Source organism: Tamandua tetradactyla, chromosome 7 (genome assembly GCF_023851605.1).
Source record: "Tamandua tetradactyla isolate mTamTet1 chromosome 7, mTamTet1.pri, whole genome shotgun sequence".
NCBI classification, from domain to species: Eukaryota; Metazoa; Chordata; class Mammalia; order Pilosa; family Myrmecophagidae; genus Tamandua; species Tamandua tetradactyla.
In genome coordinates, this window is record NC_135333.1 from 51524754 (window position 1) to 51540716 (window position 15963).

The 15963-nt window shown below is 37.5% G+C and overlaps 1 protein-coding gene across 3 annotated transcripts in view; it reads left to right on the plus strand.

Annotated features, from left to right (window-relative positions):
* The window catches only part of USP6NL (USP6 N-terminal like), a 261997-nt gene that overhangs the window by 73919 nt on the left and 172115 nt on the right, over positions 1-15963 (plus strand). The window contains exon 1 of one of the 3 annotated variants that reach the window (XM_077169442.1): positions 7979-13391. The exons of the other annotated variants lie outside the window; for them this stretch is intronic. Within the exon in view, the coding sequence (XP_077025557.1) occupies positions 13319-13391 (73 nt within the window). The 5' untranslated portion in view covers positions 7979-13318. Of the gene's footprint in view, positions 1-7978; positions 13392-15963 lie in introns of those variants that run through there. 3 annotated transcript variants of the gene reach the window in all.

Sequence of the window (15963 nt, forward strand, 5' to 3'; positions counted from 1 at the left end):
GAGGTGTCTATTCAAGTCTTTTTCCCATTTTGTAATTGGGTTGGCTGTCTTTTTGTTGTTGAGTTGAACAGTCTCTTTATAAATTCTGGATACTAGACCTTTATCTGATATGTCATTTCCAAATATTGTCTCCCATTGTGTAGGCTGTCTTTCTACTTTCTTGATGAAGTTCTTTGATGCACAAAAGTGTTTAATTTTGAGGAGCTCCCATTTCTTTCTTTCTTTCTTCAGTGCTCTTGCTTTAGGTTTAAGGTCCATAAAACCGCCTCCAATTGTAAGTTTTGTGGTCTTAGACCTAATGTTTAGATCTTTGATCCATTTTGAGTTAACTTTTGTATAGGTTGTGAGATATGGGTCTTCTTTCATTCTTTTGCATATGGATATCCAGTTCTCTAGGCACCATTTATTGAAGAGACTGTTCTGTCCCAGGTGAGTTGGCTTGACTGCCTTATCAAAGATCAAATGTGCATAGATGAGAGAGTCTATATATGAGCACTCTATTTGATTCCATTGGTCGATATATCTATCTTTATGCCAATACCATGCTGTTTTGACCACTGTGGCTTCATAATATGCCTTAAAGTCAGGCAGTGTGAGACCTCCAGCTTCGTTTTTTTTCCTCAAGATGTTTTTAGCAATTCAGGGCACCCAGCCTTTCCAGATAAATTTGCTTATTGGTTTTTCTAATTCTGAAAAATAAGTTGTTGGGATTTTGATTGGTATTGCATTGAATCTGTAAATCAATTTAGGTAGGATTGACATCTTAACTATATTTAGTCTTCCAATCCATGAACACGGTATGCCCTTCCATCTATTTATGTCTTCTGTGATTTCTTTTAACAGTTTTTTGTAGTTTTCTTTATATAGGTTTTTTGTCTCTTTAGTTAAATTTATTCCTAGGTATTTTATTCTTTTAGTTGCCATTGTAAATGGGATTCATTTCTTGATTTCCCCCTCAGCTTGTTCATTACTAGTGTATAGAAATGCTACGGATTTTTGAATGTTAATCTTGTAACCTGCTACTTTGCTGTACTCATTTATTAGCTCTAGTAGTTTTGTTGTGGATTTTTCTGGGTTTTCAACGTATAGTATCCTATCGTCTACAAACAGTGATAGTTTTACTTCTTCCTTTCCAATTTTGATGCCTTGTATTTCTTTTTCTTGTCTAATTGCTCTGGTTAGAACCTCCAACACAATGTTGAATAATAGTGTTGATAGTGGACATCCTTGTCTTGTTCCTGATCTTAGGGGGAAAGTTTTCAATTTTTCCCCATTGAGGATGAAATTAGCTGTGGGTTTTTCATATATTCCCTCTATCATTTTAAGGAAGTTCCCTTGTATTCTATCTTTTGAAATGTTTTCAACAGGAAAGGATGTTGAATCTTGTCAAATGCCTTCTCTGCATCAATTGAGATGATCATGTGATTTTTCTGCTTTGATTTGTTTATATGGTGTATTACATTAATTGATTTTCTTATGTTGAACCATCCTTGCATACCTGGGATGAATCCTACTTGGTCATGATGTATAATTCTTTTAATGTGTTGTTGGATACGATATGCTAGAATTTTATTGAAGATTTTTGCATCTATATTCATTAGAGAGATTGGTCTGTAGTTTTCTTTTTATGTAATATCTTTGCCTGGTTTTGGTATGAGGGTGATGTTGGCTTCATAGAATGAATTAGGTAGTTTTCCCTCCGCTTTGATTTTTTTGAAGAGTTTGAGGAGAGTTGGTACTAATTCTTTCTGGAATGTTGGATAGAATTCAGATGTGAAGCCGTCTGGTCCTGGACTTTTCTTTTTAGGAAGCTTTTGAATGACTAATTCAATTTCTTTACTTGTGATTGGTTTGTTGAGGTCATCTATTTCTTCTTGAGTCAAAGTTGGTTGTTCATGTCTTTCCAGGAACCCATCCATTTCATCTAAATTGTTGTATTTATTAGCGTAAAGTTGTTCATAGTATCCTGTTATTACCTCCTTTATTTCTGTGAGGTCAGTGGTTATGTCTCCTCTTCCATTTCTGATCTTATTTATTTGCATCCTCTCTCTTCTTCTTTTTGTCAGTCTTGCTAAGGGCCCATCAATCTTATTGATTTTCTCATTGAACCAACTTCTGGTCTTATTGATTTTCTCTATTGTTTTCAATTTCATTTATTTCTGCTCTAATCTTTGTTATTTCTTTCCTTTTGCTTGCTTTGGGGTTAGTTTGCTGTTCTTTCTCCAGTTCTTCGAAGTGGACAGTTAATTCCTGCACTTTTGCCTTTTCTTCTTTTCTGATATAGTCATTTAGGGCAATAAATTTTCCTCTTAGCACTGCCTTTGCTGCGTCCCCTAAGTTTTGATATGTTGTGTTTTCATTTTCATTCGCCTTGAGATATTTACTAATTTCTCTTGCAATTTATTTTTTGACCCACTCGTTGTTTAGGAGTGTGTTGTTGAGCCTCCACGTATTTGTGAATTTTCTGGCACTCGGCCTATTATTGATTTACAGCTTCATTCCTTTATGATCCAAGAAAGTGTTGTGTATGATTTCAATCTTTTTCAATTTGTTAAGAGTTGCTTTGTGACCCAGCATATGGTCTATCTTTGAGAATGATCCATGAGCACTTGAGAAAATGGTGTATCCTGCTGTTGTGGGATGTAATGTCCTATAAATGTCTGTTAAGTCTAGCTCATTTATAGTAATATTCAGATTCTCTATTTCTTTATTGATCCTCTGTCTAGATGTTCTGTCCATTGATGAGAGTGGTGAATTGAAGTCTCCAACTATTATGGTATATGTGTCTATTTCCCTTTTCAGTGTTTGCAGTGTTTTCCCCACGTATTTTGGGGCATTCTGGTTCGGTGCATAAATATTTATGATTGTTATGTCTTCTTGCGTAATTTTTCCTTTCATTAGTATATAGTGTCCTTCTTTGTCTCTTTTAACTGTTTTACATTTGAAGTCTAATTTGTTGGATATTAGTATAGCCACTCCTGCTCTTTTCTGGTTGTTATTTGCATGAAATATCTTTTCCCAACCTTTTACTTTCAACCTATGTTTATCTTTGGGTCTAAGATGTGTTTCCTGTAGACAGCATATGGAAGGATCCTGTTTTTTAATCCATTCTGCCAGTCTATGTCTTTTGATTGGGGAATTCAGTCCATTAACATTTAGTGTTATTACTGTTTGGATAATATTTTCCTCTAACATTTTGCCTTTTGTATTATATATATCATACCTGACTTTCTTTCTCTCTACACTCTTCTCCATACCTCTCTCTTCTGTCTTTTCGTATCTGACTCTAGTGCTCCCTTTAGTATTTCTTGCAGAGCTGGTCTCTTGGTCACAAATTCTCTCAGTGACGTTTTGTCTGAGAATGTTTTAATTTCTCCCTCATTTTTGAAGGACAATTTTGCTGGATATAGGAGTCTTGGTTGGCAGTGTTTCTCTTTTAGTAATTAAATATATCATCCCACTGTCTTCGAGCTTCCATGGTTTCTGCTGAGAAATCTACACATAGTCTTATTGGGTTTCCCTTGTATGTGATGGATTGTTTTTCTCTTGCTGCTTTCAAGATCCTCTCTTTCTCTGACATTCTACCTAGTAAGTGTCTTGGAGAACGCCTATTTGGGTCTAATCTCTTTGGGGTGCGCTGCACTTCTTGGATCTGTAATTTTAGGTTTTTCATAAGAGTTGGGAAATTTTCAGTGATAATTTCTTCCATTAGTTTTTCTCCTCCTTTTTCCTTCTCTTCTCCTTCTGGGACACCCACAACATGTATATTTGTGTGCTTCATATTGTCATTCAGTTCCCTGATCCCCTGTTCAAATTTTTGCCTTCTTTTTCCTATAGTTTCTGTTTCTTTTTGGAATTCAGATGTTCCATCCTCCAAATCACTAATTCTTTCTTCTGTGTCTTTAACTCTATCATTGTAGGTATCCATCGTTTTTTCCCTCTTTTCTACTTTATCCTTCACTTCTATAAGTTCTGTGATTTGTTTTTTCAGTTTTTCTATTTCTTCTTTTTGTTCAGCCCATGTCTTCTTCATGTCCTCCCTCAATTTATCGATTTCGTTTTTGAAGAGGTTTTCCATTTCTGTTCGTATATTCAGCATTAGTTGTCTCAACTCCTGTATCTCATTTGAACTATTGGTTTGTTCCTTTGACTGGGCCATATTTTCAGTTTTCTGAGCATGATCCGTTTTCTTCTGCTGGCGTCTGGGTATTTAATCAAATTTCCCTGGGTGTTGGACCCAACAGGTTGAATGATTTTTCTGTGAAATCTCTGGGTTCTGTTTTTCTTATCCTGCCCAGTAGGTGGCGCTCGTGGCACACGTTTGTCTGTGGCTCCCACCAGTAAAAGGTGCTGTGGGTCCTTTAACTTTCGAAAACTCTCGCCGTGGGGGAGGTTTGACAGCTGAAGCGGCTTGGAAGAGTGCCAGCTGGCCCGGGGGTCCGAACGCGGGGAGGGTCGCCGGCCGCCACAGCCTGTGAGAGCGTCAGTCCGAATTTCCTAGTCGGCCCGGGGCACCAAGCGTGGCGGGAGGGCGCCAGCCGCTGTGGCCTGGGGGAGTGCTCCGTTCTCAGCCGGACTGAGGATTCACGTGTTTGGAAGTGACCCCCCGGTCACCGTTCTCCATGGCCTGGGGATTTCCAATCCAATTCTCTCAGTTGGTCCGGGGCACCGCGTGTGGTAGGGGCACCAGCCGCCGTGGCTTGAGGTGACCGCCTGCCCAATTCTCCCAGCTGGCCCGGGATGGAGGAAGGGAGGGACTCTGGCCGCTTGCCGCCCCGCCCGGGGAACTCCGCCCCCCTCGGCGATCTCACTGGAGCGGGTTCTCTCAGCCAGTCAGCCGTTCCAGGATGGGGTATGCTGTCTTTTTGATCTCTGTCGTGGCTCCGGGAGCTGTTCTGTATCGTTTCTGCTCCCCTAGTAGCTGTTCTGGAGGAGGAACTAAGATCCGCGCGTCTTACTAAGCCACCATCTTCTCCGGAAGTCCCTGTGGTAGTCTTATTATTCAGTTTTAGTGAGTGTCACTGGACTCTGTGGGGTTTCTGCTCAAAAGAAGAGGCCAGTTAACTAGGTTGATACTGGGAAGGTAGGAACTCTTTCCCTTTGCTTTAATTTCTGTCACTACTCCTTGTTCACTTTTGAAAACTCCTTTAAGACATAATTAAGAGGTGTTCTCTGTTCCTCACAAAAACCTTGAGACTAGAAAGTCTCTTATTAAAACATTATCATATTTTGGATGTATAAATGAAACACTTCATTTTGTATTTTGTCAAGTTTGTATTTTGTATTTCATTTTATATTTTGTCAAGTTTCTCCCAAAATTGACCTTGGAGCCAATTTATTCTAACAAAACAGAAAAGGTAGAGAGAGGTTCATGGAAAAAAATATTTGTTAAAGACCAACAGTGTGAAATAGTGTGTTTAAAATGGTTATGCAATTTTTGTTTTTAAAATCAGCAGTATTATCAATGGAAATTGGGGTGATGAAAATTGAAATGTATGGGAAATGAATTTAGATTTGCAGATTTTGCAAATGGTTTTAAATGATGTTAAGTGTATTAGTTAGGGTTTTCTAGAGAAACAGAATCAACAGGGAACACTTGCAAATATAAAATTTATAAAAGTGTCTCACGTGACTGTAGGAACGCAGAGTCCAAAATCCACAGGGCAGGCTGCGAAGCCGTTGACTCTGATGGATGGCCTGGATGAACTCCACAGGAGAGGCTCACCAGCCAAAGCAGGAATGCAACCTGTCTCCTCTGAGTCCTCCTTAAAAGGCTTCCCATGATTAGATTTAACATCACTAATTGCAGAAGACACTCACTCCCCTTTGACTGATTACCAATGGAATCAGCTGTGGATGCAGCTGACGTGATCATGACCTAATCCTATGAAATGTCCTCATTGCAACAGACAGTCCAGCGCTTGCCCAATTAGATAAACAGGTACCACAACTTGGCCAAGTTGACACCTGTCCCTAGCCATGACATTAAGGTTAGCTCATTCCTGTCTTTACTGAATGGTTGAGATGATAATGATAATGTCTTTGATAATCTCCTTCCTTGCAAAGAAAGAGAAAGCTATTGAAAGAGACAGCAAAGCTAACAGAAAGCACTTTTCAAAACATGTAATCTTTTCCAGAAGAGTGGAGTTAATTTCTGAAGAACCGGAAACACATAGAACTGGAAAATAAGGACAATAAATATTTAACACCAATTATATGTTTAGAACCACCTAGGAAATTGGTGAGCTGTAGAATTTGTTGGGGAACTTGGTTTGAGGGAGCTGGGTTTGAATGTTGATTTGTCTATATCCAGTCCTCAAAGGGATTGATTCAAGAGCACAGCTTTGCTTTGAAGCTTAACACTTGGCCTATCAATCTATAGAATTGGAGAAAATATTTGGAAACCACATATCTGATAAGGGTTTAATTATTCAGAATATATAAAGAAATTCTACAACTCAAGAACAAAAAAACCCAAAAAATCCAGTTAAAAAATGGATAAAAGACTTAGACTGGTCTCCAAAGAAGACATACAGACGGCCACAAAGCACATGAAAAGATGTTCAGAATCATTAGCCATTAGGGAAATCCAAATAAACACCACAATGACTTATACTTTTCTCTTGCTGCTTTCAAGATCCTCTCTTTCTCTTTGACCTCTGACATTCTAACTAGTAAGTGTCTTGGAGAATGCCTATTTGGGTCTAATCTCTTTGGGGCGTGCTGCACTTCTTGGATCTGTAATTTTAGGTCTTTCATAAGAGTTGGGAAATTTTCAGTGATAATTTCTTCCATTAGTTTTTCTCCTCCTTTTCCCTTCTCTTCTCCTTCTGGGACACCCACAACACGTATATTTGTGCGGTTCATATTGTCCTTGAGTTCTCTGATACCCTGTTCAAATTTTTCCATTCTTTTCCCTATAGTTTCTGTTTCTTTTTGGAATTCAGATGTTCCATCCTCCAAATCACTAATTCTATCTTCTGTCTCTTTAAATCTATCATTGTAGGTATCCATTGTTTTTTCCATCTTTTCTACTTTATCCTTCACTTCCATAAGTTCTGTGATTTGCTTTTTCAGTTTTTCTATTTCTTCTTTTTGTTCAGCCCATGTCTTCTTCATGTCCTCCCTCAATTTATCGATTTCATTTTTGAAGAGGTTTTCCATTTCTGTTCGTATATTCAGCATTAGTTGTCTCAACTCCTGTATCTCATTTGAACTATTGGTTTGTTCGTTTGGGCCATATTCTCAATCTTCTGAGCATGGACCGTTATCTTCTGCTGGCGTCTGGGCATTTAGTCAGATTTCCCTGGGTGTCGGACCCAACAAGGTTGTAAGATTTTTCTGTGAAATCTCTGGGTTCTGTTTTTCTTATCCTGCCCAGTAGGTGGCGCTCGTGGTACACGTTTGTCTCACGTGTTTGGAAGGGATCCCCCCGGTCACCGTTCTCCGCGGCCTGGGAATTTCCGATCCAATTCTCTCAGTTGGTCCGGGGGGCCGCGCGTGGTGGGGGCGTCAGCCGCCGCAGCTTGAGGGGACCCTGTGGCTCCTTTATTAATTCCCGTATTGGTGTTTGGTTGGACCCAGTCCCTGCCGCTGTCGGAAATTCCGTCCTCTCCCTGGAGGGGTGTTGGTCGCCGGCCGCAGCGGCCCGGGAAACTCGCCACCGGACCAGGAAGCCACCCACGGGGTGGGGCGTCGGTCGCCGTCTGCCGCGGCCTGGGGAATTCGCCACCGGACCAGGAAGCCGCCCACGGGGGAGGGTCACCGGTCGCCAGCCACCGCGGCTTGTGTAGCCCTCTGATCCGAGACTCGTAGCCGGTCCAGGAATCCGCCCGCAAAAGAGGGGCGCCAGCCGCCGCGCCTTGGGAAACTTGCCTGTCCGAGACTCTCAGTGGCCCGGGAAGGACTGAGGGAGGAGCCCCGGCCGCCACAGCTGCCGCGGCTCGGGGAATCGCGCGCCGCTTGGGGATCTCACCGCAGCAGAGTCTCGCAGTCAGACTAGCCAGTCCAGACTGGGGTACGCTGTGCGTCCATTCCCTGCCATGGCCCCGGGAGCTGTTCTGCACTGTTTCTGTTCACCTAGTCGTTGCTCTGGAGTAGGAACTAAGACGCACGTACCTTACTAAGCCTCCATCTTGGCCCCCACAATGACTTATACTTTTATACCCACTAGAATGACTACTAGTATAAAACAAAAAAAATAAGAAATGTTGGAGAGGATGTGGAATAACAAAAGCATTTATTCACTGCTAGTGGGAATGTAAAAGGGACAACCACTGTGAAGATAGTTTGGCAGTTCCTCAGAAAGTTAAGTATAGAATTACCATATGACCTGGGATTCCCACTTCTAAGTGTATACCCAAAAGAACTGAAATTGGTGGAATTTTCATATTGATGCTCATAGCAGCATTATTCACAGTTGCTAAAAGATGGAAGTATTTCAAATGTCCAACAAGATGAGTGGGTATATTGAAGGAGAACATGATTAAAAGGGGTTGTATAGACCTCTGTGTCCCACTGATTAGAAATATAAATAAATTCTTCCAAGAACCATTTCAAAGGCTTGATTCATGTACAAAGAGTGTTTAAGTCCAGGCTACAGGGGGAAAACTGCGGTTGTATACTATGGGCTGTGTTTCACAGGAAAATCAGCAGCAGCACCACTGCAACAACAGGGATAAATAATGGGGAGAGGGACAAGAGTTAAGGGGATGTTTAGATTTCCTAAAATTTGTTGAGAATGTGTTTATTGGTTAACTTTATATCTATAACCTGGTATTTAGAGATAAAAATGAAGCTGATCGGGTTGGGATTAAGGCAGTTCAGAATACAGGGGTAGGAAGACATTGACTGTATTTTAGAACCACACCTACTCTTTGAGACTAAAAGAAGAAAGGTTTATTTTTCTGGAACCTAAATTGTCTGTAGCATGCAAACCTAACTCAATCTATCTAGATAGTTCATTTGAGCAGTTGAAACAGGGAGCCCAGAATAAGAATGAGGGCCTTTAATCCTGAATAGCTTAATGTAATGCCTCGATACATCATAGAATATATTAAGCATATAATTAAAGATTATTGGCAAAGTCTCTTGAGGAATGGGAGAAAAAAATATGGAACGATTAAACTTTACTGTCAGCGAATCCCCTGATGCTGTGTTAAGCATTAGGGACACCCAAATCCATAGGCCAAGCCCTTGATCTTGAGGTTTATTCTTGTGAGACTTATGTAGGTAGTGGAGAAGCTTAGCATACCTAGAGGTATGCCTAACAGTTACTGTTGGAGGACCTATTTTGTCACTTTTATGTGGCCTCACTCTCTTTAATCCCAACTTTGTAAGTGAAATCATTGCCCTCTACCTACATGGGACATGACATCCAGGGGTAAAAATCTCCTTGGTGGCATGGGAGATGACTACCAGGGATGTGTCTGGCCCTGGCACCATGGGATCAACAATTCCATCTTGACCAAAGAGGGGAAAAGAAATGTAACTAATAAAGTATCAGTGACTGAGAGGGTTCAGATAGAATCGAGAGGCTACTCTGGAGGTCACTCTTATACAAGCTTCAGTTAGACATTGCTACCTATCATAACTTGCCAAACCCCAACAAAAACCCTTCCAGCCAATCCTGTAGAACACCAAGGGCAATATATAAGATTCTACGAAGGCTTCATGAACTACGGTAACTTTCCAGAAACCTACAACCTCCAGATGGGTCCCTGGACCAGGTAGGTCTTGAAACCTAGAGGGCCCAGCCTATCCAGAATATCAGCTAGTTCCATATCCCTACCCCGTATTATTGACATATTCTTCCAACATGAAAAAGTTAGAATGGCCATAACCTAAATACCCCTAAAAGAGTAGGAAAGAAAGATCAAAGGTGATGGTGGCTTTACAGAGAATTCAACAAATGAATATGATTGCTGAATCATTAAATTGATGTTTCTTTTAGTCTCCAGTATCTTAGAACAGCTAGAACTAAAAACCTAAAATTATGGAATTGTAACCCATACTGAACTCTGGAATGTGTTCGACAACTAATTGTTGTGCTGTGCTTTGAAATTTTTTGTTTTTTTTGTGTATGTTATTTTTTACTAAAAGAAAAAAAGTTGGTTGTGATGACAGATAATTTATTCCTTCTAACCTCCTATATTCTGAGCAGCTAGAAGGAAAAGTCAGAGAGAATTGTATGGTAGCCCATGAGAAACTCTGGACCTGTCCTGTAACTACTTGTTGAAGAGTGCTTTGAAAATGATTGCTTTTTTCCTTCTTTGCTTTATATGTATGTTATATTATACAACAAAAAAGTGAAAACAAACAAACAGATGAATGGATATGCAAATGTGGAATACACATGCAATGGAATATTATTCACCCCTAAAAAGGAGTGAAGTTCTGATGCATTTGACAACATGGGTGAAACTTGAAGATATCTTTATGAGTGAAATAAACCAGATACAGAAGAAAAATGTTGTATAATGTCATTAACATGAACTAATTAGAATAAGCAAATAGGTTATGAGGAGGATGGGGTGTTAATGCTTAATTGATGCAGAATTTATGTTTGGGATAATGGAAAAGTTTTGGTAATGGATGGTGGTAATGGTAGCGTAATACTGAATGTGATTGGACACCACTGAATTGCATTTGAATGTTGTTAAAAGGGGAAATTTTAGGTTGTATGTATGGTAGTAGAATAAAAATGGAAAAGACGAAACCATAGGACTATACGACACAAACAGTAAACCCTAATGTAAATATGGACCATAGTTTATCGTATAATTATAATAATATTCTTTTTGTCAGTTATAACAAATGCAGATTGTTAATAATAGGGGTGTATATGGGAATTCTGTATTTTTTGTATGATTTGTCTGTAAACTTGCAACTTTTCTTACAGGAAAATATTATTTAAAAATAAACAAATTGAATTTAAATGCATGAAAATGGATAGCGGTGACAGTAGCACATTATTGTGAGTATAATAAATAGTGCTGAATGTGAAGGGAGAAGTTTAGAGTAATCTTTGTCACTAGAAGGAAAGGTAGAGGTTAAAACATCTACTGTATAACAGTGAGTCTTGAGGTGGATGATGACTGTGATTAACAATACAAAGATAAAAAGTTCTTTCATTAACTAGGACACATGTGCGACACTATTAGAAGGAGTTTATAATGGAGTGGTATATAGGAAAAAAATGTACTTATTGCAAACTGTGAACTATAGTTAATGGTAATTTCTTAATATCCTTTCAAGAAGTGTAACAAATGTACCACACCAAAGTAAGGTCAATAATGGGAAGAGATAAAGGATATGGGATGTTTTGGGGTTTTTTTTTTCTTTTGAAGTAATAAAATGTTCTAAAATTGTTTGTGGTAATGAATGGGTATTGTGAGCCATTGATTGTATACTTTGGATGGATTTTATCATGTGTGAATTTAACTCAATAAAATTTCATTAGAAAAAAGGATAAGAATGGTGGTCCAGTGGAGATGGAATATGTGCAGTTTTGGAAAGATGTCAATGGAACTAACCTAAACCAGTTTCACTGTTAACAAATATTAGGATATTTTTGGTAGATATGCCACTATTCTTCGCCTCCTTCCCTACTACCCTGCTACACTTTTGATAGCAAGTCTCAGACTGAATTCTGCTACACATGCAAACATTTCTTATTAAACAGACATAAAAATCATCACACAACTGGTACTGTAAGGTTTACTATGACAGTTCCAGGACTCTGACCTTTTAGGTACTTGGACCATATCCTAAATGAAAAATTCCACAAGGCAAAAAAGAAAAATACAAACAAACAGAAAGCTTGGTCTTTGACCCATCTGAGCTCTCTGATTGACTTTGCAAGTACAAACATCCTCTTTAAAGATAATCCATAGTTAAGCTAATTGCTTTGTTCTGTTTTCATTTGCAAGTATTTTCACATTATCATGAGTCTGTATCACAGATCTCTTTACACCCATATAGAGGATACATCATTGGTGTATATAATGCGCTTGTTGTAGCACCTCTTCTTTGAAGAACTGAAGACTTCTCTGAATTTTATATTATACATTTTTACAGAGGAGGGAGGTTTGGTGGCAGAGAAAGCATAGGATTTTGAGTTCTGAGTCTTCTGTTTTAGTTCTGACCTTGGTTTATTCACTGTGTACCTCAGTTGCTTAATTATTTATTAATAATAAATAAACTTTTAACTTTCTGAACGCAAAGAAACAGCCTTTTTATTTGTTCTGGAATATGTTATTTTATGTTGTATTAAAAATATCAAAATAATAAATGAAAATGAAAGAAAAATAGGAAAGGGAAGTTGGCAGTACAGTGAGGGGAACAAATTCCTAGTGGAGAGTCAGTTTTGTCAGTATAACATATTTAACCGTATTAACTTGAATGTTATTTTCCTTTTTTAGTTAACTGTAGATTTGCTTTGAGAAGGGCTGCTAAGTGATAAGACACTAACAAAGGCATTAAATATTGATTGAGCATTTGTTCCAAGTTGACTGTTAAAATTCATGTGATGGAAACAGTGGTTATAATTCACTTGAAGTTCTTTGATCCATGCCTCTAGTGGTGAGACCGAAGAATTTGCAAACTACGCTTGGGATTTCTCCGTGTCCGGTATAAATTTAGAATTCTATTCATGTACCAGCATGTCAGAGGTACATGTGTGAGGAGGGGGCCAAGGAATTTAGAGGATATTTTCTGAGACAGGATGTGTCGTTTATGCAGAGCTTGGAGTTAGCTAGAGAGATTTTTATTTTTATCTGCATTTTATTTTCTGTTTCAAATGCAAGGCTTTTGAGAAATTGAAAAGAAGTATTAAGGTTTCAGACAGTGTAGGGTATTCTGGTTGACTCCTGAGTGTGTTTTTAAAAACTTACTGTGGCATCTGTGATCCAATTTTTTGAAAATTTATAGCATAGCATTTAATTTTTTCTGTCATGACCTATGAGAAAATGTTTTCACTAAGCTTAGTGGTTTATGGAAGATTACCTGCATTTTGTTTTGTTTATAACTAGTTAATGCTTTGCAAAGTAATATATTTTGGACTTTGAAGATGATATTTTTCACACGTGCTGAAATCAGTTTGACTCCATCATTTCAAGAAGATACAGCCTATTCTTTTGTTGTTTCTTATTAACTGCTTCAGACCCTTCATGGATAGCTAGGCAAAGCATTTATTTCTCTCAAGTTGAGCTGTGTTGGTGCTTGAGCTTTTTGAAAGCAGAAATGTGCTGAGCTCTTGTGATGAAACTTGTTGGATTTCTGGAGGAAGCAGCTGGAGTCTTTGGCTTGTTAACCAGCAATGATTCAAGTCCTGCAGATTGTAAGGGAGCTGGTGACACCATCAAGGCAGAAGGCAGCCTCAGTGAAGGAAGGTAGGTACATCATCAGCTTGAACATTCAGATAACTTTAAGACACTCAAGTTTTATAAGGATCCACCTAAAGAGCAGCTGTGGGAAAGGAGTCTTGAGTTATCATGCATACTTTTGCTTTTCTGATATGGTATGGTATCTGAAAAGGAGGAGGTGATGGCATCATTGTTAACAAGGCTTATTACCAGTGTTTTAAACCTGAAATTGGAAGCATGCTATTTTACTAAAAGGAACCAAGAATAGGGGTAGGTTTTGCCACGTCGACTGCAGCAATGTTTTCCACATTGTAAAGATCCTCTACATTACATATTTCGAATATAGAGAATAATTTATATAATCTTTTTTTCTTTTAAGTATAAAATATAAATATTCATGGCAGAAATCAGAAGGAGCAAATAAGGATTCTGCCTATTTTAGGGCACAAAAATTAATGGTTCTTATTTATGTGAATTAGCTAAATAAATATAAGTGCACCAATTAATAGTTTAGCCAATGAATGGTAGATATTACTACTTTTTAAAAAGACCATGTTTCTTCTGCTTATGATTATATACTTCATCAGTTCTGTTTATATATAAAGTGGTCCTATATTTATAGCATGTGTCTGTTTGGAATATATAGAAATGCATTTTCAAGCATTTTTTTAATTGTATATGTCTGACTTACATATCTTAAAGTAAGCTAACGTGGATATGTCTTTGAAGAAATACTTTAATATTTTGTTTTTAAATATTTGAAATACTAAACTTCTAAAATGAAAATTAGGAATTGATTTTCAAACTAAGATAGGTCATGAACTACGTTTTATAATACTGACAATTTCACTAATTTAATCTATATTTTAAAACCAGTCGGTTGATAAATTTATCAGCCTTTTCACCTGTAAGGTGTTTTTATATGATTTTATAAATATACATCTCAGATGATACAAAATATAGATCATTTTGAATTTTTTCCTTTAATCTGATATGATCTGTGTTAAAAAGTAAAGCTTATGAGGTTCTTTAAGTCCTATGTGGAATGATTTTGGATGATGATGTGAAATGATACTGTGATATACAGGATGGTTGACTATATATAGAATAGTCGAGCTGAAAGAAATCTTAGAAATCTTTTTGTCTCTTCTCATTTTACAGAAGAACATGGGATTTAAATGATTGAACAAAAATGCCACAATATCTCAAAAAAAACAGAGAGCTTGTCATTTACTTTTGAAAATGTGGTATTATTTAAGATACAAATATTTACCTTCTGTTTCTTTTTTTCCTTTTGCCTCATTCTCCTCCCCTCTGAAACAGAAGATAGACATTTAATGAAAGCTTGCTGTGTTCTGTATTTCAGGATAATATAAATTGGTTAATTTAATCCCATTCTGTTTGAAAATGTCAAATTCATGCACTTGATCTTTACAGACAGTCAGAATTTTTTATTGCAGTGTTCCTTCCAGTTCATATGTTTTCATTCACAATCATCGTTACCTGGAATATACACAAAGAATAGACTAATATTATTTTTGCCTTTCAAATGCATACATAAATGCACAAATATATATACACACATATAAAAAGGAATCATATTTTGACTAGAAACATCATTTCAATATAGAAAAATACTACTAATAGATAATAAAAGGCTTTTATGCTTAGATTTTTTTCTTATTATTTTTTAGGCAAAATTCTCTTAGAACAGAGAAAACGGAGGTGGCTTATACATAGATTTTTTTCTTTGGAAACTTGTTTGAAAAACCTCTTTTACTAATGTTCTTAATCATTTAGTTAACATATTTACTATTAATTTTATCCATTTTGAAAATACTGTTAGGTTTTACAAATTTTTGATATTTGCAGACTGCTTAAAGAAAGCAAAATCCTGTGGACAGAATAAAAAAACACTGATCCATTAAACAAGTTTTAAATTCAATTCTTAAAAGCAGAGTATGGATTTGGATGGATGTAGAGAGAGTGCTACATTTCAAAGTATTGAATTCACATTAATATTAATAAATAGTGAGGAAAAAATCAATTTGTGAAGGAAAAATTGTCCTAGAAGAATCAAAGTTAGAGTTGAAATGACTATATAATTGCTTTGAGAAGTTTTGATGAATTAGTTTTCCTTGGTATGAGATAGTATGTATGTATGTGTTCATTCATCATTCTCTGCTTTAGTCGTTCCTAAAGCACTTAATCAGGTGAGTTATGACCCCTGCCCATGTCTGGGATATAGTACATACTCAGCTATTTATTAAATGAATGAAGGTCCTGTCTCAGGTGTTTCTGTAGTCATGACAGGAGATGCCTAGTGGCATTGTATGCTTTGATACGAGGCCCTCATGGGCAGAGTTAAGCAATTTAATCTTGTGGACCAGGGAAAGGGATGGAACTAGTGATCTATGCTATGAGGAAAAAATAAAAGGTCATAGTTTTTCTTCTTGACTGTATCTCTACGGCTAAACTCTACGAGATTGGGAAGGTAAAACACTATCAAGTAGCCTGAAAACTAAAACCAAACCATCTATTCAAATGTGTATAAGGCTAAAATTTAGTCATTGTAGGTGTATCACTGAGGAACCTAGTG